Below are 26,062 nucleotides of genomic sequence, written 5' to 3' on the forward strand. Positions count from 1 at the left end.
CATTTCTAAGGACCAAATACTTAAAAATAAAAACAAAACACATACACACACACAACAACAAAAGTAAACTTAAGAGGTGCTAGAGAGAAATGTTCCTAAATAATTCTCAAAGTTCATTATTTCAACCTCTAGGTGGATAGCCTTAATTTTCCACATTCTGTTTTGAGATTTAATAAATGATGGAGCTCAAGTTACCCAAACTCACCTCGATCGTGTTCTATGACGTCGTCTAGGTCGAGTATGAGAAGGGGATCGGGAACGTGTTCGTGATCTCGATTTGGATCGTGATCGAGACCTTGGGCGGGTTTTCTCCTTTTCTTTTTCCTTTTTTGAATTTTTTTCTGGTGAAGGTTCCTTCGGTTCTGGTATAGGTTCAGGTTTGGGAGCTTTCAGAATGTCACTGTATAGAAACAAGATGCTTTGTTTTTTCCCCATTTAAATGAATAAATTAGATAAAATGATGTATTAAAATCCTTCAAGAAAGGATCTGCACAGCCAGTAGAAACTCCTTCCTAACTTTAAAATCTATCAATCACTTCCAGTGATAGCATGTGACCAATACGCACCCTGATAAGAACTTAATTACAATGGAACTCCATAAATATCCAACAAAAAGCTTTCTAGAGTACTTGCCTTGTAGAGGTTGCCTCTTGTATTGAAGGTTCCTTGGCTTTCACTGAAGGTTCTGGAAGTTCTGGGATTTCTTCTTTCTTTTCTGGAGCAGGGGAAGGGCTTCGGCTCTTGGTTCTATGACGAGGAGATCGAGAATGACTTCGCTTTCTCTCTCGTCGGACAGGGGAGGCTCGTCTTCTGGGGGAAGGAGATCTGGACTTGCGTCTAGGAAGAAAGCAGTTTTTATTTCAGGTCTTTGTCCAAAATGAGACTTTCTTTTTGTTGGTTTAATAAAAGAATGCATTAGTAGTTCATAATTAAGGAATATCACACAGAAATTAGACATTGTTTCTTTCCCACTGAGGGAGATGAGAAAACCAAAAAAGGACAAGAGAAGTTTAATTATTGAACATGTCAGTTATAGGATAACAGATAATTTCGCTCTCTGTATGAAAGGCAAAGAATCAAACAATTATTTCAGGAGACAGAAAGCCAGCTTTAAGACCTTAAAGGAAAAGTAAAATTTAAATACAAAACACTAGATTCAATCTTAAAAGCAAAGCAAGCTAAAGGTTTTAAGATACGGTCAGCTTAAATCTGATAACAGAGTAACCCACCACATTCATTAAACTTCAACTTCCCTTGAGAGGAGGCAATGACTGGCTTTGCCTTTTTGTAAGTGTCCTGAAGATATTTAATGTTTATTGACTGACAGTATTCTTAACACATTCTACAATCAAAATTCATTACTAAAGTGAGAGAAATAATTAATTTTTAAAGGGAGTGTTCATTAGGGAGGCTTTTTTTCCATATACACTAAAGGAAGACTGGGGTACTTGCCTATGAAGTAACAGTGAAGTCATTGATGATGGGTACCTTTAAATTGCAAGCACTACTTATAGTGAAGCTTTACTTCACCTACAAATAGGTTTCAGTGTTAAATACTTAAGTGAAAGGGATTAGGTACTTAGTATCTCCCTGCCTATTTTTATAAACCAAACAGAGGAAAGGAATAAATAAGCACCCTCAGACTACAAAGTCTTCTCCATAAAAGAGAAAGAGGCCTGAAATAAAAATGTGACACTACCAAGAATCCAATTCAAAAGAATATAGAAATGAGTATTTAAAGCCTGAGCTCAAAGAATCCTAAAGATAAAGGTAGTAAGTTTCTGATGAAGAATGACAAAATAATGTAGAGAGGGCAATGAATCAGAATGTTGTTATTTTGCTTTATAAAACACGAAGAAAAAAATTTATTTTTTAAATGCTGAATTTTTGTTACCTAGAAGTTATGGCTTATTCAATGCTAAATTAACGAATTTTGTAGGACCAAAAAAAATTAGCTATAATAACTTGTTAGAAAATCACAGATAAACTAAATTGCTCAACATCTCTTATCACACCCAAACCCTTAATAGAATCAGGACAGTCCTCAAACACAAATATTTATTCAATGTACCTTCTGGGGCTTCTAGATCGTTCCCTTTTTTCTCTGCTGCTCTCCTTTTCTTCTTTGTCCCTCTTATCTTTGTCTTCATCTTGTTTCTTCATAGATGCAAGTTTTTCTTGTTCAATCTTTGAACAATTGGTTCATGTTACAATCAGATTTGAACATTTTAAAGTTAATAAGCACATAATTTTAAAACCACTTCTTTTAAAAACCGCAACTGAAAAATACAAATGTTACCATGTCTATTCTTCTGTTTCCCGTTTATAAAACAAATCTCTTATTTTTAAATTTACTCTATAATTTCTAGTTGATATATGTAAAAATCAGAATAAAAAAAATTTGTACTCTATCTCAAGAGTTGTGAGAAAGGTACTTTATAAATCTAAAGGACTTGAGAAATTTGGTTTATTATCTTTATATTATATATGTACAGACTAACCCTTTACTTTTGAAATGAGAATTGCTACTGTTTTTCAAGTTGATTTAGTCCAAAGAAAGGTTTGCATGAATGATCACTAATGACATACATAATTCTCTACAATACCATCAAGTTGCAAGGCCCGTGATTATTTTTATGATTCAGAATTGTTATGGGGATGTGGCACTGAACTTGAGAGAGTCAGGAATCCTGACTCAGATGAGCTGTGTGATCCTGGAAAGGTCACAACTTTTTGAAGCCCTTGTTTCCTCATTTATAAATGAAGAAGGCTTAGACTAAGATAGCTTCTTTCCAGCTCTAGATCTCAGACTCCAGGACATATAGGTAATCGGAGAATATTCTAACTCATAGATTTACAAAGCAGTCTTCCATTTTAAAAAATGATTTAAAGTGCATCACCTAATTTAATCTTCCAACAACTTTGTCAAGGTATAGAAAGGTAACAAATAATATTTAACATTTTTACAGGGCACTTTCCACAGACCTAGTCCAGAAAATTTTATGTTTACTTTCAATTAACAGATAAGAGTAATTGAGACAACTATCATAAGATAGTGCCTTCAGGAGTGGAAAGGACCTTAGAAGTCATCTAGTCCAAAGTAACCCCATATAGTGTTGTGTAACTGAATGTGGGGGTTACGAAATCATGATCTGTTTGTTATCAGTCAATGTTTGATTTGCAAACCTTTCATGTACCATGTACCCAGGATCACATAAAAATTTCTTAGGCAAAAAAGGATTACAAAAAGGGAAAAAGTTTAAGAAGCCCTGGTCTAGTCCAATTCATTTATCTTCCAGATGAGGAAAATGAGCTTTTGTGACCTGCCCAAGACACAGGGTGACTGAGGGGCAGACTGGCACTGATACCTCTGACCAGCCACTCATTGTCTCATCTGTAAAAAGAAGAGGTGGCCATCTGGAATCCCTTCTAACTTTAAATCTAGCCGCCTATTATCAGTACCTGAATAAGGACCCCCTCTAGTAATAGCCAATATTTTATACACCACTGAAGGTTTTCCAAGTACTTCACATGTTAACTCATTGGATCCTCACAATCACCCTATGTGGAAAATGATTATTTTAGAGGTCAAGGAACTTGTCCCAGAGAGTCATGGGTGGTAACCTGTGTCTCAAATTGGATTCTCAAGTGCAGATCCTGTACTCTATTCACTGAGCTATCTTGCTGTCCCTACAATACAGGATCATCCTACTTCTGCTTAAGAGATTTTTAGTGAAGAGAAACTTTTTTAAATAAGCCTATTCCACTTTAGGATAACTCCAAATTGTTAATAGTTTCTCCCCCACCCCACCCCCCTTACAAAGCTAAATCTATTTTTTTCTGTAACAACCACTCATGTTCCTAAATCTACTCCATATCACTTTGTATGATACAATCATAATTAAGCTTACAATTTACGAAGATTTAGATTGTTTTAATGAAACTACACAATCTCATTTTCCTCCACACCACCTGCTTATAAAGGTTAATGTTTGAACTATATTCAATCTCATCTTATTAAGGGAACATTCAAGATTTTTCTGGATCCTGATACTCAATATATTGTATCTTGCTCTAGTGCAGGGGTCCTCAAACTACAGCCTGTGGGCCAGATGCAGCAGCTGAGGACGTTTATCCCCCTCACCCAGGGCTATGAAGTTTCTTTATTTAAGGCCCACAGAACAAAGTTTTTGTTTGTACTATAGTCTGGCCCTCCAACAGTCTGAGGGACAGTGAACTGGTCCCCTATTTAAAAAGTTTGAGGACCCCTGCTCTAGTGTGTTAGCAGCCAGTTTTGATGTGCACATTACCTATGGCTTTTTCCAAGACTCTAACCAATAGTCACTAGAAGCTCACCTGCTATAACCACCACCTTAGACCACAAAGATCCTGAGGGTAGCCATTACAGAATCCTCTAAAAGTTGGTATGTTGACCTGTTAATGACTCTCTGAGCCTGGTCAACTAACTGAATCCATTTAAAACTATCCCTCTATCATTACGTTCTCAAGAACACCATGAGATATTGCCAATTAATGCTTTACTAAAATACAACTGAACTGTATCTGAAGCATGTACACTCATGACAAAATTACTGGAATCTAAGAACATTTAATTATGTTCACATCATGAAGTAAGAAAAGAAAACTCAAGTATGGGTCAGTGTTATTACAAGGGATCCATTCATGAAATGATTCAGTAACAAATATACCTTCTGTAGACCAAATTGTTCTCATACAAAGATGAAGCAAACATTTTTAAATGTATGGAGACAGTATATTTAAGAAACCCATTTTGCGATGCAACAGATTTCACAGTAGCCTTTTCATTTTGCAGTTTTTCAATCAAGAGGGACTTCTAATATGACCACAAATGTAAACAGGTTGGGAATTACTGACCAAAACTGAATGTTCAAACATAGGAGGTTGGACACAAAGAGCTTACTGATCACACAATCAGCCAGGAATGCTCTAAAAACCAAGAGTGGTTACCTGTCTTTGTTTTATTTCTTCCTTTTTCAGTTCCAAGAAAGCAGAAGGGATCCCAGCAATGTTTTCCTGTGCGCTCAACAACAAGGGCCACAGCTCTCCCATAAATTCTCTAGCATTTTTCCCATTCAAGAATCCAGTCAGGTTAATCTGCATCATTTTGGAATCTGGATTCTGGAAAGAGATACGACAGGAAGAAAACCAGGTTACTTGGAAAAACCCCTAACATTCACTAAAATTAGTTTAAAAACAAGTCTACCATAGGGGCTAAGATACGTATACACTCACAACTATTTAAAAAAATTTTTTGCTACTGATTTTCCAGCATTATAAACTCTAGCACACATTACCAATTTCTGTCTTGCTCTTTACCGAAAACTTCAGAGCAGCCTGTTAATCCTTTGTGGATTTTTTTGGACTGTGTAGCTGTTCTTGGGCTTTGAATTTATTAACACAACCACCAACAACAACCAACTGCTACAAATTCTTTCATAATTCCTAGAGAAAATATTTCCTTGGTTCCCTTTGCTTGGAAAATTTGCTTTAATGCAATATGGAAAATGTGCAGAAACAATACACTTTTCTAACTGATATGTGGCTTTCTGCAAAGTACCTTATGTTCTCTTATGAAAGTTAACAAATATTTATGCATGCATTTTCTTACTGTCTCTCCAAGACTAGACAGAAAGTCTGACTTCTACTATATAAGAAAAATCTATTGTAACAACGTCTTGATCCCATTCTGCACAGTCCACAAAGGGCTAAGAGGTCAAGAGGGCTCTTAAATGCTCAATGTGTTGGTCAAGCAACAAGGTCCGTATAACAAGCACAGCTCAATAGCACAAAGCAAGTACAGATCCCAGGTGTCTTCAGTTTCTTCTTGGAACCTTGGGGGGGGTTTGGAATCGCCAAGTCCCCTGTAGAGAAAGATGTTCCCTTGGCTTGCTTCCGACTCCCTACTGCAACTCAACCACCTTGAGTTTAATGTTATATCATTTATCTAAATTGCAAAAGACGAACAAGCAATAATGAGTACACAACCACAAAAAAAGAAAAGATTGTTTTTTAAAAAAAGTTCTAAACGTTAATCTCATGCTCAGTATAAAGGGAATTACCCCAGGTATTTTAGGCTTTAATGCACTACTATAAAAATCAGCAAAGCATTTTCGTCAAATAAAATCTATTTCTATTCAACTATTTTTAAAAATACAATGTGCTCCCAAGTTGATGGGATTTTCCCTATGTAAAGTGTATAAACTTCTAAAAGGAAGTACTTTTACAAATTAAATATTTATAACAAAACATAACTTCTGAATTATTTTAAAAACAAATACCTCATCAGTTGAATGCCAACTGTTCTGTCAAAGCACAAGGGTGAACTCTTTGGAAAAAGAATTATTTTAAAGTACATTCACATGAGAATATGTTTGCCAATAGAACATACAGTACATTTTATTGTCCCTTGGGTTGCAGTGGCATTAGTGGCAAACTATCTTAACTATTAAGAAAAAAAAAAAAAAACCATCAACTCAGATTAGCTTGGATGTATAAGGAGGAACAATTGCACTGTTGGGAATCTAACAATGCTGCCAATTTATTTCAATCTGAAACTAAACTGTAACATCAACGAAAATATAAACCTGTATTTAATCTATCAAGGCCTAGCTGACATGCAGCTATACATGAGAGCCATATATATATATATATGGTTTTCAATTTTTCTCAATTAAAAACAGCATCAAACCAATGCAGAATTGCCCCTCATGCTTCACATCAAACTGTCTACATTAGAATAACCTCAAAGAGCAGTGTAAAGCTTTACCCAATTGCTCTTTCCTCTGTGCTTTGTTTTTGTTGTTCGGCCACTTTACACAACTCACCTCCAGCACACACTGCATCATCAAGGGAGTTGGGTCAGAGCGACATTGGGACACTCACTCTGCTGTGACCTAATAAGGTGATGGTGCTATACTTCAGACGCAAGGAATAACTTCCATTTTGGTTCAGGCCTTTTAAATCATAAATCACATCATCATTAGAAAATTGCTGTCAAAGTAACTTAACATGTAACAGCAAAATTACAAACAGTAAGTTTGATTTTTTTCACCTGTGTATTTTTCAAAACTATGCACCTTCACTAAACTTCCAGCCTTAAAAGCTGTTTATAAAGTGAATTTCACAACAAACATTTGTAACAAAGCCCTAATTGTCTCATTTGTATTCCATAGAAAAATTCACAGTTTTCCATAGATTTCACAAAATTATACACATTCAGAAACAACAGCCACTTCTATTATTATTACCTTCACTTCCAGCTGGTTGAAAATGAATTCAATTACTACATCATCCTCAAATCCAAGAATTTCTGTTACTCGTTTTGTAATCCAAGGCTTTATCACCTCCAAATTTACTTTGCCCATGTCTACCTGTTGAAGAAAACCAACAAGAATTAATTAAGGTCACCATTCATACCCTTGGGTGTGAGTCTTGCTTCTTTGGAGGCTAAGATGCTATGTATCGAAGGACTTAAGTATTGCAAAATGTGCACTCTTTCATCCTCAATTTTCTTATCTACAAGAGGATTAGACTTGAGGTATTCTTAATTTGGAGGTGGAGGGGAAAAGTGTTGGTAAACCTGGAAGGGAAGGAGGGGGAATCTATTGCTTTACTAAATTCTAATTAAAATTTAGCATTTCCTTCAATGAATAAAAAAAACCCATGATTTTGAGACAGGGCCCACAGACTTTTAACAACCTGCCAAAGGTGTACAGGACACCACAAATGGTTAGAAACCTCAGGACCACATAATAATCTAAGGTTATTCCCAACCCCAGATTCTATGTTTTGATATTGGTACCAAAATTTAAGTTATGAGCTGATTTCTCTCACCTGTTAAATAAGGAGATAAATTGTCCACTTACCAGAGGTCTTATGATCATTTTAAGGTAAAATGCAAATGTGAGCTATTCTGATAATTTGCATCAAGGACAGTTAGCAAATGTTTCTACATTCATTCTTTCCTCAGTCTTTATTTTATACTGCTTTCCCAAACTATTGGTCAACATGCCTACCTTTTTTTCTAGACATTCTGCAAACTTCAATTGCTTCAGTAGCTTCTTCTGTTTATTGCTGAAACGATTGTCCTGTTCTGCACTTGTTCCCTATGAGAAAAGAACACATCTTAACTAGAATACAAAAATGGCCTTCCCATCCTAACAAATGATGCTTGATTCTGGCCTCTTTACTCAAAAGCTCAGTACACAAACATTAGCATAGATCACAGGTGCACACTGTGCCCCTGCATGGTTTCACTCTTCTGAAAACTCCATTACCATGCTTGCCAAATGATTATGGGACAGCACTGGCAAACTGTGAAACACAACATTCCAACGGGAAGTACGACAAGAAATTTTTAAAAACCCAGATCTAAAACTATTTGTGTTTACTGCTTTCAGTCTTTCACTCTTTAATGAGGAAAAGATTTTTTTTAAACCACATAACTAGGATCAGATTCTATAATCCCAAGCAGTGGATTGAAAAGTACACTGGCATAATTAATATCCTCATTTTCAGCCAATTATTTGGAAAAAATGAAACAAATTCCTCAGTTGAGGGAAATGTCACAGATACTGCCTTTCCATTACACTTTGCATCATTCAAAATGTGATTCTTTCCTTTGATTATGGACACTAAAAGTTTATAAGTTCCCAGTAGACTAAAGTTATGTCAATTTCATTTTCTACACAATTTTACCATTTGTTAACAGCAAGCCCTATTTCCTTACAATAAAACTAAAAATAAATAATCCAAATCCATGCCAGTAACAGTCCTAACATGCAGTTCCAGATAGTGATTCTGAAGACTCTGGTTTATAAAATATGAAGAAAAAAACACACACAATTCTAGTAAAAATATTCAGGTAACTATTAATCTAAATAGAATGATGCACATAGTATTTGCCAAATATTTGTGGCACAATGCTTCAAACACCCCAAATTATCAAATAATCTAGGACACACATGCAGAGGCTAGCGTTTGTAATGGGGGGGGGAAGTAATAGATTACTGCTCCACCTTTTCTAGGTTTTCACAATACTGGAAATAAATGGCATTAAACTTTAGGATCAAACTTTTTTTTCCTGGCAGACCATTCTTTATAAATCAAAAAGGAAGGGAAAATTCATTTGTTTTTTTTTTTTTTTTGCTTAATCTCAAACCATTAACTAATGAGTATTTTCTACTGTGGTTAATTAAACTACTTTCCCATGAGAGCTAAAACACACAAGTCGGTCCGATTTCTCACTTACTACAATTTATTCACCAACTTATTTTGAAATATAAAGGTGCACCAATTTAATGACCAATTATCCAAATCTAGCATCTTGGATTCATATGTAATGGTATTTATTTGCTCCGTCAACTCCAAAAGAAAAGGCTCCACTTAAAAATTCCGCACAGTGTTAGAATATGCCTTCCAGGGCCTTGGGTGAGCTGGGACAATGCGTGGGTAAATTTAGTTAAGCGGAGGGAGAAGCGTGGCTTTGCCTCGCCAGCTAGTCTGCCATCGGGAGGTCCCTGGATGCTACCGAGGACCGAGAAATCGGAGCTGCAGCCAGGGGGGTGGAGGGGACGAGCCTTTACGGCCCTTCTCACCCTTTTTACAAACGTTATTGACCCTCATAACACTCGGGGCAGGAAGCCGGCTGTAGCGACGAGTCCCACTCACTCGGCTGGGAAGTGTCCGAGGCCAAAGTAACCTCGGGTGCGGGCCGGCGCCCGTGAGCCGCTCTCTCCCCCCACCCCCGGCCTCGGGGACGGGACCGGAGGTCCCAGATACGCCTCGGCTCGGGTTCCGGTCCCGGCGCCGCCACTTGCCGTATGACCTTGGCCAAGTCAGGAGCCCCGGAGCCTGCACAGCGGGAGTGGGGCACGTCTCTCCCGCGCCGGGCGGGCTGGACGCGCTCTTTCTGCCGGCGGACGCGCTCTTTCTGCCGGCTGACCCGCACTACCAAGAACTCTTTGCCGCCTACAAAGTTTGCCCGCCGTCCGGGTCTTCTCCCTCCCGTCCGTCGCTCGGCGCAGGCCAGCTCGGACTGCGAGGGTCGCTGCTCCTGAAGCCCCGCCGGCAGAGCGGTCCTGGAGCCCCCTCGGCCCCTCCACGAAAGAGGAAGGCCCGGGACGCGCGGCCAAGGCGGAAGCTGCCGCCGGCGACACCCCCGGCATGGCCCGGGCCCGCCGAGCAGCCCAGGTGCCCGACCCTGGCGGGAGAGAGTGTCGCCCGAGTTGGTCGTCCTGGCCGGGAAATCCGGAGCCGCTCCTCCCCCGGGGGCACTCGCCAAGAGCCCTCAGTCCCCATGCACGCTGCCGCCCCGGAGACCGCGGCCTGCTCCCGCGTCCGGCCAGCGAGGGAGGCAGAGCCCGGGCGCGCGCCCCCGCCGCCATCTTCCCCCCCCCCGCCACCCGGGCCGCGCTGGGGCCGAGCCGGGGAGGGCGAGCGGGGCAGTGCGCAGGGGCGGCCCGGGCCCCTGGCGCGGCTGGCGGGACGCCGCAGGCCCGCCTCCGCTTCGCTCGGCTCCTGCTGCCTGGCTTCCCTCGCCTCCCGGACCCCAACCTGGGGCCATCCCGGCCAGGCTGCGTCAGCCCTCCCCGCTCGGTCCGGTCCGGTCCGGCCCAATCCCCGGCGCCCCCGACTTACGCGGAAGAATCCCGCGTCCATCTTGCTGCCTCGCACGGCGATCGCTCCCTATCCCACAGTGCACCGCGCCGCCACTGTCGACGCCGACGCCGACGCCGACGGAAGGCGGGACTGGGGAAAGGAAACCCGAGCGCCGGGGCGCGCGCGCTGAAGGTCCGACCCGCCCCCTCGCTTCCGGGCCTGCCCAGCTGGCACGCTCCTTTCTCGTCGGCGTTTCCGGGCCAGCTCGGCGAAGCGCAAGGGAGCCAGTAGAGGAGGCGGCTCGCGACCAATGGAAAGGACGGACCTAGGGAGCTCCGCCCCTTTTCTTTTTCCTCTTTGCTTCGACTGAAGCGAAGAAATTTTTTTTTCCTGTTAGTAGCACGTGACGGTACTCGCTCGTGACTTCGCTCTTAGCTGAAGGGCCCGTCCGCCGACCCGTAGGCGAAGGCCGTGACCGTCCTGGACGTGTAATGTGGGGAGAGATTGGTCGGGAGGCTTTCGTCTGGGGCGCGTCAGCAGTTAGCGAGGCGGCGGCGGTTGGGGGAGCGCAGTGCAGCCGAGTCCTTCAGCCGCCCTCCTCTGCCGTTCCACTTAAGTAAACAAGCATACAAACACGTAAAAGCAGCGGCCCGCTTCGTATTTCTCCAGCCTTCCGGGCCGCGAGGCGGGGGCGTGCCTGGAGGAGCCGCGCGCTGCCCCCCCCACCCCCACCCCCACCCCCGTTAGCCTCCGTACGGAAGCCGGCAGGGACCCGGCCGGGGTAGCCGCCCGCGCCGCGCCCGCAAACGTGCCTGCCCGGGCGGGCTCTCGTTCCTAGCCCTCGTCCGTTCTCGGCCGGGCGTCGCTGTGTTCTGTCGCGCTCAGCCTTTGTTTCCCGATGCACGCACGGAGCCCTTGTCGGTAACTGGAAACTTCCCGTGTCAGGTTGCTTCGTATCGCGCCGCTCTGCGCCGTTGGCATACAGCAGGCACTTAATAAGTGCTCTGTGAATTGAATCTGGAGGCATACAGGAGGAAAAAGCCGAACTGTAACACGCCTCCTTAGGATGCCCGGCCCGCAGCGGGTCCGTAATAAAGAGATCGGGGACCCTGGGCATCCATTTCCTTTTCTACTTCTGTGCTCCAAAGCTTCCTGCCGAAGTTGGGAAGGGGCCCCAAGGGCTTGTGAGGTGCCGCAGAAGAGTCTGCCAAGTCAAGGGACCGAGTCCCTGTAGTTGTTCCCAAAGAGTTTAGCAGAGACCCCGAAGTTGCGCCCTCCACAGGCGGAACCGAGCAGTGGTCTGAGAACTGGCTGTCCCTGACTGACATAAAGCTTCTCGAGGTAGGGCCTGCTGGGGGCCTCTGAGAGCCTTTTAGAGAGAGGGTCTACAGAGTCCAAGACAGCTTTCGTTTCCCATCGGGTAAATGCCTCTAAACGTGACCCAGGTAAGCAGGACCGCTTTGGGCAGAGCCCCGGTCGTTCCACTAGGACAGAGATGCTGAAAACAAACGCTTGAGAACCCCCGTTCTGGAAGCATTGACTGACGGATGGTCAGAGCAGTAGCATCCTAAGGTCAGAGAGTCTCGGGATCACTATTATGCCTTGCCTGAAGTTCAAGGGAAAAAACACTATGTTCCTACAATCGTTGACATTGTCAGAACAGTAGCACTCCAAGGGCGGGGGTGGGGGAACCTCGCGGTCCCCGGTTTCAGAATCAGTGACCTTGTTAGAGCAGAAGCACCCCAAGGCCAGGGAGACCTCCCTTGTACTGACACCTCGAGAAGCTATATTCCACCAGTGCTACACTCCAATTCTTGTGCGTCTGTATTGAGGAGCAGATGAGAGGGCCACAAAGCGCTTAGCTCTGTGCCCATGAATGCTGTTACCCTCTCCCCTCGGTACCGTACCCTGCCTTAAAATCGCATCACACCTGCTTTTCAAAGCTGCTTTTTTTTTTTTTTTTTTTTTTGGACCTGTTGACTCTCTGAACCCTCCCAAGATATTTTGGGGTTTGAGGGCTAGATTTCTTTTTAAGATTCAAGACTTAAACCAAAACCACTCTGATTCTTGTGGATTAGCCACCAATAGCTCCCAGACCGAGCCCCATTTAATCATTATTTGGGTCCTGACTGACTCAGATTGAATGGAATAGCAATTATTTCTGCTTTGGCTAGAAACCCTGAAAGTCTTCCCCTCTCAAATTTATTTATTTATTAAGGTTTATTTGGGGGCAGCTAGGTGGTGCAGTGGATAGAACACCAGCCCTGACGTCAAGAGGACCTGAGTTCAAATCTGGTCTCAGACACTTAACACTTCCTGGCTGTGTGACTCTGGGCAAGTCACTTAACCCCAATTGCCTCAGCAAAAAAAGAAAAAAAAAGTTTATTTGAAAAGGGGACCTAGGTGAAAGAGGAGATTCTTTGGCTCAATTGCTATCTAGCCTACCAGCCTCAGCCAAACTGAGACTTGTTGAACACCTTAGCTTAATAAAAACCAGGGTCTCCCACTGCATCCAGGACCATTTCCAGTAATCTAAATCTTTATCTGGTCACTGGATCTAGATGACTCTGGAGGGCAAAGTGAGGCAGATGACCTTGCACAGCCCTCCCTCCTAAATCCAATTCATTTGCATATCATGGCATCCCCTCCCTGATGTCACGATCCTCTTCCAGAAAAAAGGGCAAACAACAATAACTACCCCTTTTCAACCATCCTACATTGCCCTTTTATGATACTAATAATTAATTCTTCACTCCTTATCTCATCACCTAGATGTCTTCTGCTACTTACTATCTTCTTCATTTCTGTCTTTTGTGAAGAGGTGTAAAACTGGGACAATTAACTCTTGTCTCTTGTAATTTTCATTTATGAGTTCTTGAAATAATAGCTCCGAAAAATCAAGCTTTGATAAAACCCAATGGAATTCAAATACACCTTTCAACTCAAATCACTAACTCTCACTGACTGGTCAATAATAGGCTCCAGTCCACGTCTCACCAGTTCACTGTTTGGGTTTGATGGCTTAGAGTGAGTATAAATGGCAATTTTGATCCGGCCAGAAATTCTGAGGGTCTTCCCCTCCCTGACTGATTCTTTGGGGAAGGCAGAATAGACCATCTCCTTTATCTCAATTCTTACCTAGTTTTCATTTACTGAAAAAGTGTTGCCTCAGACAAACTGAGACCTGGGAAAGACGTCAGCTATAAAAGGCCAATATCTCCTACTGCTTCCTGGGCAGTTGTTCAGGCAGTTGATGTGTTGTCCATACCTCTACCTTGCCACAGGACTCTGATGACTGGAGGAGAGAGTGGGGCTGATGATTTTGCACATCTCTGTCACATAAATCCAATTCACTTGCAAGTCAGGACATCACCCTCCTGATGTTACTGGTTCATCATTGGATGGACAGACAACATCAGCACCATGAAAAGGTGGCTATTCTTGCTAAGGCAATCTCTCTCCACTCACAAGTGATGCTATTCCATCTCTCCTCCAACAGATTGCCCCTTCTGTCATCCCCAGGATAACACTTATTTTCGATCTCTGTTGGTTCCTTCCTTGCTGCCTAAAACATGCCCATGTCTCTCTCATCCTCAAAAAAGTCTTACCTGGTCCATCCATCTATCCCTATTAACTATTCTCCCATATCTTTCCTGCCTTTTGCGACTAACCTCTTTGAGATTCAATTACCTCAATACCGTCTCTACTCTAATGATTCTCACTTAGCTCTACTTATCCAGTCCTAACCTCTCTGGATGTCCTATAGAAATTTTAAACTCAAAATATCCAAAATTGAATTCCTTATCCTTACCCTAAATCCTCCTGGTGAGGCAGAAGATACCCTAATAATGTTAGGATCCCCAGATCAGTGTCACAGGTTTGGTGAAAGAATTCACAAACTCAATTTGTCTCCAAGTTAAGGGGGCAAAAGCTGCAAACAGCGGGCTGAGTTCCAAGAGAATTTAGCCAAAAACCAGAAATAAGATAATGAATTTATAGGAAAAGATAGAAAGAAATACTAATTTTATGGCTTAGAGATAGAACTGAGAATTAGTAAAGGTGGATTACACCCATTATTGAATTCCATGGCTTAGAGGTAGAATTGAGGAATAGTCTTAGAGCTGGCATTGAGGATTAATTAATTAATTAATGGCAGCTTTTGAGGATTATTGAATTCCTTGGCTTAGATTGTCTCAGAAACTTTATTATTCATAACATTTTTACTCTTTTTGTTGTTTGCTTGCATTTTGTTTTCTTTCTCCTTTTTTTTTCCTTTTTTGATCTGATTTTCTTTGTGCAGCAAGATAATTGTATAAATATGTATGTCTATATTGGATTTAATATATATTGGATTACTTGCCATCTGGGGAGAAGGAGGGGGAAATTTGGAACACAAGGGTCAATGCCGAAAAATTATCCATGCATATGTTTTGAAAACAAAAAACTTTTAATAAAAAAAAAAATTATGACCAGCAGATTGTTATCTGACAGTCTGCAGTGTTTGTGGCATTCCCACAAATAAGGCCATAGGCCTTAAGGTTAAGGCTATATCATCCCTAGGAGTTATACCACATCATTTCTCCATTATAAAACTTCTTTATTACTCTCTTCCCAGGTTCACAATCCAGATGTATGTTGGGTTCCTCACTTCTCTTCCCCTGTATCCAAAGAAGGCTTTTCAATTTTATGTTTGCAGACATCTCTTATGTGTTCCCTTATCTTTTTTGACACTTCTGTTAGCCCAGTGCAGACTCAAGTGTATCACCTCATACCTGGACTCTTAAAATCTCCTTCATGGAATATTCTTCACTCCTAAATCTAACTTTTGACTTCTTTGGTTTCCTATTTATCCTGTGTATATACACTAACTCACTCATTAATTCTTCAGCTAAGTATACTGTTCATGACTCATAACTACACAACAGTGAAAGAATATTGATATTAAGATGAACCTTTATTCCTAGGTGAAGTTTGGGGTCATTTAAGGAGCTTTGTAATTTCTTAAAGCCTACTTCCAGTTTAATTCTGGACCCAACTCATTTTCTACTTGTATTACCTGATGTATAATAATTGGCAAGGTTCAAACTGGACAGATATTCTTTATCCACTTGGTTTTTCCTGTGTAGATGATAAGGCAGAAGATGTTAAGTGTCCCTTGGCTAAGGTCATTTTTTCATTTGTGCCATTTCTTTTTCCTTTTTGAGGACATCTGTTGTTAGAGGTGGTGGTTCTGCCTGGCCTTGGGAGTGAAAAAAGTTTGTGTAAAAATTTTGTACTTCTTCCCCAGGATTATAAACTTAAAGCTGAAAGGGACCACAATCTCATTTTATAGATATAGATATTTTTATAGATAAGAGGGGCAGCTAGTGAGCACAGTCGTGAATTCAAGAAGCCCAGAGTTCAAATCTAGGCTCAGACACTGAGCAGTTGGGTGATCCTGGGCCAGTCACCTTCTCCCCATTACCTCCAAAAAACAAACAAATTTTAAAAAAAGAAACTTAAGACCCAAAGTAGTTAAAAAGACTTTTAAGTCCACAGGTGATATTAGAGCAGCACTTGAACCCAGGTTTTTCTAAGGAAACTACTCTTTCCACAATACCTCCTTTTTTCCTTTACAGGATATTATCTTTCCATTTTCACCCTTCAGTGTCTTTGGAATTATGAGTTTGTTGGGTCTTTAACCCAGTTTCAAACTGGTTTTACCCGCTATTGCTTCTCTTAGTTTTATGAAGTGAGACTGCTCATAATCTTCCCTCATCTTTCTGGGCAAGATTTTACAAAGAACTTTATAGTCTCATTCAGTATTGCTTTTGGCTGACCTTTCTCTCTTCCTGGCAAGTCAGTCAAGTGTTTGTGGACTTTTAGTCCCTTTTTTATGACAGTTGATTTACATCTGTTAAGTATATTTATGAAATTATAGTGCCTGTGTCTATTATCTTTCTTCCATTATATCCTATTTTTATTATCAATAATTTGTTTGAATATCAGTCAAACTGTGAATTCTTCAAAACTGATTTATTTCCATTGTGTGCCTTTTTAAAAAATCTCATTTTTATTTTTTCTTCTAGCTTTGTACAATGATTTATTTGCTCTAACTAGTTGATTTAACAAAGTGATTTTAGCAATGATTCCTATAGCCTTTACCAGATACTTCCTTTATAAAAATATGATCAGTTTTGTTTTTGTGTGAAATTATTTAGCACTCATCATGCAAGGTGCCCATCAATTCCTTTCTCTAATAGAGTATTCATGGTAAATGGGTGAGTCTTCTCTAAAATATAATGTTCTCTGGGAGCAGGTTTCTTGGGGGGCTTCTGGAGGCAGCCTTCATTTCAGTTCAGTAATCCCCCCAAATACAGCCAGGAGTTAAAAGTTCAAATCCTTTATTGTCTCCTAAAGAGTCTTGTCTCCTTTCCTGGGGCCTAGTTAGTTTTCTTAGAGGCCTATGTCTCTCTTTAGTTCCCAAGAGCTCCTATCACTAGTCCTTTGCCTTTGCCAGCTTCTGCCTCTAGCTTCCTCCAAATGTCTCCAAATCCAAAAGTTTGTGCTTGAACCTCCAGCCACAACAAAGATGGAAGATGGAATGAATTTGTCTCAGTCTCCAAGAGCTTCTAGTGTGCTTGTCCTCCCTAGCTCTGAGAGTTCCTCCTTATATGCCCCACACTGAGTATATCACTAGGAAACCATTATTTGTTGTAGGATTAAATCAATGCTAAACTACATTTAACCACCGTCTCCTCAATTCCACTTGCTTAGCACCTTGTTTCAAGTTCTGGCCCATAACAGTAAGAGATGTGAAGGATTCAGGAAAGACACAATCAAAAGTAATTGTCCTCTATCATTCTTTATTTCTGATATATTTTCTAATACATTTCTCAATCATTTCCATCTTTGCAGTTCAGGCACTGAAAGTTAGAGTACATACTACTTTAATATGGAGGTCTTAGAGACTCCTTAATTTAACTCATTTTTCATCCTCTCCATTAGATATTGCTACATACACTGCAATTTTTTCTATGGCAGATTTTTAGCAGTTGCATTTATTTAGCAAGAGTATTGAAATATGAGTTGACTCATTCCCATGGAATGGTGTTCCTTGTTGACCCTTGGATGTACAATAAAACCAATTCTTTTATTTGCATCTAAGGAGAATCTGTGAACCATCTTTTTATCAAACTACCTCAATCATCTGGTATTTATTGATAATAAAAATGTCACAATGAAGCAGTTCTATTCCCCTGGCAGTCTATCCACTCAGTGGTCACTGGACAAGATCTTTAGAATACCAAAAGCAGTAGTTATTAGTTATATGAAGAGGGCCTAAAATTGTGTAATTCTTAGCACCTTCTCATCTCCACTCCATTCCATCAATCAGTCAACAATCATTTATTAAGTACTTAGTAAGTGGATGGAACTATGATAGGTGCCAGAGATACAAAAAGGGACAAAATCAAGGTTTCTAATCTTAAAGAGCTCACATTCTAATGGAGGAGACAGGGCAGAAACAACCGTGTATGTAGAACATTCCTACAATGTCAGGGGGAAGTAATCTTGGTCACATCAGAGGGGAAACAGTAGTAGGGAGGTGGGCATGGACAAGTGTCATACAGAAAGGGAGATCTACATCATCATTTCAAACACTTTGTTATACACGAGATTGGTATTTACTCCAGGAAAATATCCAAACATATTTGTGTCTAATTTTCCATAAATGGGAGTAAAGGGTATCCCATATTTTAATGTCTTAGGCAAACATTCAATCAAGAGTTGTGGAAGTTCCCCAGCCTGGGCTCAATGAGAGCTTTAGGGAGAACCTCACCCATCATGAGTCCTGCAACACTAATCCCCTAAATGGTAGGGCCAGCCTTCAGAGCCCGTCCCAGATTGCAGTGCCCAGTGTTTTAGACCTCCCACCTAAGCAATGATATTGTGGGGCTGTTATACAGGCAATCACTTATTCAGTGCATCAGAACTGTATGAATATCTCACTATAATAGCAAAGGATGGCAACAGAGTAACAAAGCCTCAGTGTCTCTCCCAACAGCCCCATTCCCATAACGTGACATAATCAGCCCTTCCTTCCTTCCTTTTTTCCTTCCTTCCTTCTTTCCTTCCTTCCTTCCTTTCTTCCTTCCTTCCTTCCTTCCTTCCTTCCTTCCTTCCTTCCTTCCTTCCTTCCTTCCTTCCTTCCTTCTTTCCTTCCTTCCTTGCTTCCTCCCTCCCTCCTTCTGTCCTTCCTTCCCTTCCTCCCTCCCTCTTTTCTTTCCTCCTTCCCTCCCTTTTTTTTCCCGTCCTCCCTTTTTCCTTTCCTCCCTCTCTCCCTTCCTTCCTTCCTTCCTTCCTTCCTTCCTTCCTTCCTTCCTTCCTTCCTTCCTTCCTTCCTTCCTTCCTTCCTTCTTTCTTTCATCTTTTCCTTGCTTCCTTCCAACTTGGTGGATACCATAAGAACCCTTACCTTATCTTACCTTACCTATACCTTACCTACTGGCAGATATATTTCTCAATGGGCTAAGACATGGGAAAAGTAGAAAGCAGATGAGAGAAGGGAATAAACATTCATATATTGTATAATATGTGCTGGGCCCTAGCTAAATACATTACCAATTCTCAAAACAAAGGTGCTATTATTGTTTCTAATTTTATAGATGTAGAAACTGAGGCAAACGGGGATTAAGTGTCTTACCCAGAGTCATATAACTACTAAGTGTCTGAGGTCACATTTGAACTCAGGCCTTCCTGCCTCCAGACTTAGTGCTCTAAGCCATAAGAACATAAGAGATATAAGTGACCTGAAGCTAGTTACAGGTCCGAGAGTGGCAGAGTCCCCTAGAGACAGTGAAAACAAACCAGGTCTGGCTAACAGCTTCAGTTGCTCAAGACAATTCACATCTATTTGTTTTCTCCCAGATGTCTCAGAATGTTTTTTTCTGGGAAAAATTCCAGCATCTGTTGTTCACCCAATTAGTTTAAGCAAATACATGGCTATAGACAATTAATTGTTGAATCCCAATCCTGGGAGTTTGGAACTGACTGAGAAAGGAAGTCTGCCTGCCCTTAGGACTAGTGGCTCAAAAAGTAATAGATAAGAGAGAAAGAGCTTAGTGGTTTCCAGTGCCTTTGAACCATGGGAGAAAGTGCAGAGTCAAATCTGTCAGGGGGTAGTAGGATTCTATTTGTTTCTTCTGTAGTACTCCATCAAGTTCATACATTCCTCTTTTCACTTAATTGTTTATTGAATTGATTGATTGTTTGTTGAATTAGATCGATCTGAAGTCTTTCTACTTCAGAGTCATAATTAGAATGAGATAAAGGCAGCTTTGCCATAGGCCATGAAACTTTGAGGCAGTAGTGTGCGGGTAAATATTTAACAAAGAGCTCTCCAGGAAAAAAAAAAAAAAAAAAAGGTAAACAAGTAAAACATTAGACATTTTAAAATTTAATCTGCATTAGCAATATTTTCTGCATCACTTTCTTAAGTCTAGTTAATCAATATAACAATAAATCTTGGTGTGCTGTTTCTGAGATATAAATGCTCACACTGAAAATGTAACATTAAGGCTAATAGCAGCTGACTCCAGCATCCCCCTTACTTTGAGGACACCAAAAGTGTCTTCCTGTAGTATATATGTATGTATTTAACCCTGCTGTGTGCATGAGTGTTTCCAGTTACATTTCTGTCCTGGTTTCAAACTCAAACTCCTTCTGCCAGTGGAAATTCAGAGTCCAATGGGGGGAGATAAGAAACAAATACAATTAATGGTAATACAGAAAATTATTTTTCTGCACGTTAGGAGGGAAGTGCTAAAAGGGATCCGATGGGGAAAGTCGAAGGCTTCCTGAAGAGTGACATTTAATTGGATGAATCTTAAATATTCACTTAGGTAACTCCTGCCCCCCATTCCTGTTTCTCTTTCTAATCAATGGTCTATAGTCAATGAATATTTATTAAACACTTACTATATGCCAGGCATTGTTGCCTAAAAGACGGTTCTTCAAGGAGCTCACAGTCTAATGGATATCATTAGGATAGTTTGAGTTTGCATCCTATCTCCATTTTTATTTACACCTTATTGAGGTCTCATTGCCTTTTTAATTGATTACAAACGTTTCAAAGCACAGCTTGGCAAGACTTCTTGTAGAAGGCCTTTTGGATGCTCCCATTTATTAACACTCTTTCCCTCTAGAAATGGCTTTGTATTACTTGGATATGAATAAAAGGTAAAACACTTAGTAAGTGCTTTCTATGTGCCTATGGATGGATACAAAAACCAGAATTCTGAGCAAGACAGCCCTGCCTTTGGGAAGCTTACATTCTTAAAAGGGGAAGACAATTACAAAGAAAGTTTAAAAGGGCAGAGGGTGGTTTGGAAACCAAAGGAAAGTTAAGTGGAAGCCAGGTTCCAAAACACAAAAGGTGAAAGCTCACCTCTAAAAGCCCAGGGTGGTAACACGGACAAGGTCCAAGTTTCTGGTAGGAGGGGATAAGTAGATAGAAGCTAATGGCTGGAATCAGGTAGCCTGATTTGGAACGGCTGGAAACTTTCGCTTTTGTCATTGTATTCTCACAACCTAGCTCCTGGGATTTGCCCACAGGAGGGGGTTAATTAAAGTTTGCTGAATTGAATTAAATGCCATATGCTCTTGTGCAATTTCTCTCTATCTTATCTTTCAAGTCATAGAGTATCTATGCTGTGTGCATGAGGTTTTTCCTCTTAGTCGTTTAATATTTCACAGATACAGAATTTCAGAGCTGGAAAGAGTATCTTTAACTCAAGTTGTATTTGAATTCTCTCAATGGTATGGAAGACAACTGGTCTTCTAGCCTTTGCTTGAAAAAATTTAGTGGGGGAGAGGGAAAGGAGAAGGAACTTGCTACAATCCAAAGTAGCTGTTTAGGGATGGCTTTAATTGTTAGATTTTCCTTACATTAACAGTTCAGTGCATCTGTAATCTTAACAATGTGGATATAAGTATGCAGATCTCATAATTCCAAAGGACCCTTGATGAAAAAGTCACTTCCAGAGAGAGTGATCTGAGGAACTCTGAATGCAGATTGAAGCATACTTTTAATTTTTTCTTTATTTTTATTGTTTTTTTTTTAGTGTGTTTTTGGCAATATGACTAATATGGAAATATGTTTTATATGACTTCACATGTATAAATGAAATCAAATTGCTTGCCTTTACAGGGAAGTAGGAGTTGTGGGAAAGGAGAGAAAGACATCTTAAATTTTTTTTTTTTTAAATTTAATAGCCTTTTATTTACAGGATATATACATGGGTAACTTTACAGCATTAACAATTGCCAAACCTCTTGTTCCAATTTCACCTCTTACCCCCCCACCCCCTCCCCTAGATGGCAGGATGACCAGTAGATGTTAAATATATTAAAATATAAATTAGATACACAATAAGTATACATGACCAAAACGTTATTTTGCTGTAAAAAAGAATCAGACTCTGAATTATTGTACAATTAGCTTGTGAAGGAAATAAAATGCAGGTGTGCATAAATATAGGGATTGGGAATTCAATGTAATGGTTTTTAGTCATCTCCAGAGTTCTTTTCTGGTATAGCTAGTTCAGTTCATTACTGCTCCATTAGAAATGATTTGGTTGATCTGCTGTGAGGATGGCCTGGTCCATCAGAACTGGTCATCATATAGTATTGTTGTTGAAGTATATAATGATCTCCTGGTCCTGCTCATTTCACTCAGCATCAGTTCGTGTAAGTCTCTCCAGGCCTTTCTGAAATCATCCTGTTGGTCATTTCTTACAGAACAGTAATATTCCATAATATTCATATACCACAATTTATTCAGCCATTCTCCAACTGATGGACATCCATTCAGTTTCCAGTTTCTAGCCACTACAAAAAGGGCTGCCACAAACATTCGTGCACATACAGGTCCCTTTCCCTTCTTTATAATCTCTTTGGGATATAATCCCAGTAGTAACACTGCTGGATCAAAGGGTATGCACAGTTTGATAACTTTTTGAGCATAGTTCCAAACTACTCTCCAAAATGGTTGGATTCGTTCACAACTCCACCAACAATGAATCAATGTCCCAGTTTTCCCACATCCCCTCCAACAATCATCATTATTTTTCTTGTCATCTTAGCCAATCTGACAGGGTGTGTAGTGGTATCTTAGAGTTGTCTTAATTTGCATTTCTCTGATTAATAATGACTTGGAGCATCTTTTCATATGACTAGAAATAGTTTCAATTTCTTCATCTGAGAATTGTCTGTTCATATCCTTTGACCATTTTTCAATTGGAGAATGGCTTGATTTTTTATAAATTAGAGTTAATTCTCTATATATTTTGGAAATGAGGCCTTTATCAGAACCTTTGACTGTAAAAATATTTTCCCAGTTTATTGCTTCCCTTCTAATCTTGGAAAGACATCTTAAATTAAGGATATTGGCAGGGAAAAGGCAGACTTTTAAGCAATAGTCCACATATTTACAATTACAAAAGTAACTGAAAGATGAAGAGAAGCCAAAATCCCATTTATTTATTGTTTGTTGATATTTCCAAAAGCATTTCATTAGGCAGAACAAAATGCTGTCTTAAAGCTTTTCCTCCAATGAGGTGTGCTTCATCCTTAAATCACTTAAAATTCCTTGAAAGATAAAACAGAGAGAACCTTATTCAGTGACATTCTGATTTTAAGCACCAGATAAAGTATATGTAGCCCCAGTCTCAAAGACCATAGGTATGAAACTCTGGCCCATTTGGGGGAGATTAATGCTTTGCCCTATATTAGGGGCAGGGCAGAGTTAGTTTTGAGTTTCTTCAGGCCCTATAGTTGCTTTGGATTCTCTCAGTTTCCAGCTTGGAGAGGGAAGGTAGAGGAGACCAATTCCCCTTCCAATTGCTGAAGGAACAATTTCTGGGAAGAGGAGCTGGCAATTAAGCCTTGGATCTAAAGCTTGGAGAGTGGTGGGGAAATCTTTCCACCATTAATGAAACAGTGATCAAAGTTAGTTTGAACTTGAAAATCACATCCTTTAAACTAACAATAAGGGAATAGATAGATATAGTTCTAATCTGGTATCCCCTTCCTTTGAAGAAAACAAAGTGGACTATGGCCTCCATTTCTGACTTCCCCTTCTGGAAGCAATTAAAGTCTCCTTTGAGAAGGCTGGAGAGAGAAGAGTCTAGAGATGTCCAGTGCTACTCTTGGGAGACCATATACCACATGGTGTTTCATAACATATAAAACAAATATTTTTTTCCTCAAAGGTGTTCACTATGTGATGGAGGAGAGCCAATGTAAAATTCAAATTCAAGAGAAACTTCCCATGAGTGGTGTGGTCCTCAAAATGCTCCTGTTTTTAGCTGACATTGTATTGTCTGCTTCAAGCTCCAGAACATTTCTGAACCTCTGAGATCTGTAATTTGACTTGACCATCCACATAGAGACAGACAGGTGGATGAGAAATATTCAAATTATGACATACAGTTGGATGGACAACCTGTTTCCATTAGCACTTATATATGGGACAGATAATACCCATAGCATTGACTCTCCTGCCTTTCACTGCCTAAATACTAGGGACATTACATCTTCATTCCTCCTCAGGATTCTCTAGTACATTTAAGGGTATTTAGAGCACTCAGTGTCTCTGCCATTAGCTCCATCCTCTACCAATGATGTTTTCTCAAATGTAGGGGCAGAGTCCCCTGCATTCCAGTTCCATTCAACCTCTAAAAGTTGGATTGACTTTTACAAAAAAATACTTAAAAAGGATTAGGGCAGCTAGGTGGTGCAGTGGATAGAGCATCAGCCCTGAACATTTTCTGGCTGTGTGACCCTGGGCAAGTCACTTAACCCCAATTGCCTCAGGGAAAAAAAAAGGTATATCCCAGATATACAAACTTAACTCTCCCAACTGGTATAATAAGCAGGTGGGTGGAGCAATGGATAGAGTGCCAGGCTTGGAATCAGAAAGATCTGGCCTCATTTACTTACTAGCTTTGTGACTCTAGGCAAATCATTTAACACTATTTACTTTGATTTGCTCAACTCTAAAATGAATTAGAGAAGGAAATGGCAAACCACTCCAGTATCTTTGCCAAGAAAATCCTAAATGAGATCACCAAGAGTTGGGAACAATTGAAAACTACCAAATAACAATTGAACAATAGATAGAATCACAAATATACAAACCTATTTCCCCCCAAACCTGAGAGGCAAAACCCCCCCTACCACCTCAAGGGGTGGGAGAGAATTAGATTCATGGCTTAGTTCAGTTCCTATGGAGGACAGCCCCAAATATCAAGCCCAATCTTTTCTGGGCCCAAGTCCAAGACATTATGGCTTCTCAAGGCTTTCCTGTTGGGCTGGCTGGCTGCAACATCCAGCCTGGAATTCAGGATGAACTTCCTGTAAAAGGTGGGATTTTGGCTGGGATTTGGAGGAAGCCAAGGAAACCAGGAAGAGGAAAAGAATTCCAGGTACAAGGGACAGCTAGAGAAAATTCTCAGTATCAGGAGATGGAGTACCTCATCCAAGGAGCAGCAGAGACCAGGGTCACTGGAAGGGGTAAGAAGTCTAGAGGAGTAGTCAGGGGCCAGGTTGTGAAGGGCTTGGAAAAAGAGCTTTTTATTTTTGATACTGGAGGTGATAGGGAGTCACTGGGATTTATTGAATGGTGCGTAGGAAAGAAAGAGACAGAGACAGAGAAAGAGAAGGAGACAGGGAGAGAGACAGAGATACAGAGAGAGAAAGAAAAAGACAGAGACAGAGAGACAGTGGGAGAGACAGAAAGAGACAGACAGACAGAAACAGAGGCAGAGACAGACAGAGACAGAAAGACAGAGGGAGAGAGACAGAGACAGAGAGAGGGATGGTAAAACTTGTGCTTTATAAAGATTAATTTGACACTTGAGTGGAAGTCAGGATTAATTATAATAATCTAGGTTTGAGTTGCTGAAGACTTGCACCAAGAGAGTAGTATTGAGGCTACCAATGAGGTTAGACTCTCCCCATACCTGGCCACCAAAATGTTGGGGTTAGCCACTATTTGATAGGGTATGGGGGGATACCCCAAAAGTATATCAGGGTTAAAGGCTGGTATAGGCTTAGACATCTTCCAAATCAAGGGGCAAAGCTTTATTATGCTGCTAAAAGCAGGCCAAACATGTAACAGTTTTTAGTAAGAAAAAGGGGTTTTTCATAGCATTTCCACTCTTTCTGTTGTTCTTTGCTTGCATTTTTGTTTTTCTTCCCAGGTTATTTTTACCTTTTCTCTAAATCTGATTTTTCTTGTGCAACAAGAGAACTGTAAAAATATGTACAAATATATTTAACATATACTTTTTAAAAATTATAGCTTTTTATTGACAGAACATATGCATGGGTAATTTTTTACAACATTGTCCTTTGCCCTCACTTCTGTTTCAGTTTTTCC

General features: G+C 40.7%; 1 protein-coding gene across 17 annotated transcripts in view; it reads right to left on the reverse strand.

Annotated features, from left to right (window-relative positions):
• SRRM1 (serine and arginine repetitive matrix 1) overlaps window positions 1-11,328 on the reverse strand; it is a 37,631-nt gene extending 26,303 nt beyond the window's left edge. For 6 of the 17 annotated variants that reach the window (XM_031962586.1, XM_031962585.1, XM_031962575.1 and 3 more), the window contains exons 1-7: window positions 10,681-11,325; window positions 8,058-8,147; window positions 7,290-7,412; window positions 4,990-5,160; window positions 2,072-2,187; window positions 634-837; window positions 206-400 (exon numbers count right to left, since the gene is read on the reverse strand). In XM_031962586.1, the coding sequence (XP_031818446.1) occupies window positions 206-400; window positions 634-837; window positions 2,072-2,187; window positions 4,990-5,160; window positions 7,290-7,412; window positions 8,058-8,147; window positions 10,681-10,701 (920 nt within the window). In that variant the 5' untranslated portion in view covers window positions 10,702-11,325. Of the gene's footprint in view, window positions 1-205; window positions 401-633; window positions 838-2,071; window positions 2,188-4,989; window positions 5,161-6,866; window positions 6,996-7,289; window positions 7,413-8,057; window positions 8,148-10,680 lie in introns of all 17 variants that reach the window. The other 11 variants (XM_031962577.1, XM_031962576.1, XM_031962580.1 and 8 more) reach the window with 5 other exon arrangements.
• Window positions 11,329-26,062: the final 14,734 nt, after the last annotated feature.

Source organism: Sarcophilus harrisii, chromosome 3 (assembly GCF_902635505.1).
Source record: "Sarcophilus harrisii chromosome 3, mSarHar1.11, whole genome shotgun sequence".
Taxonomy (NCBI): Eukaryota; Metazoa; Chordata; class Mammalia; order Dasyuromorphia; family Dasyuridae; genus Sarcophilus; species Sarcophilus harrisii.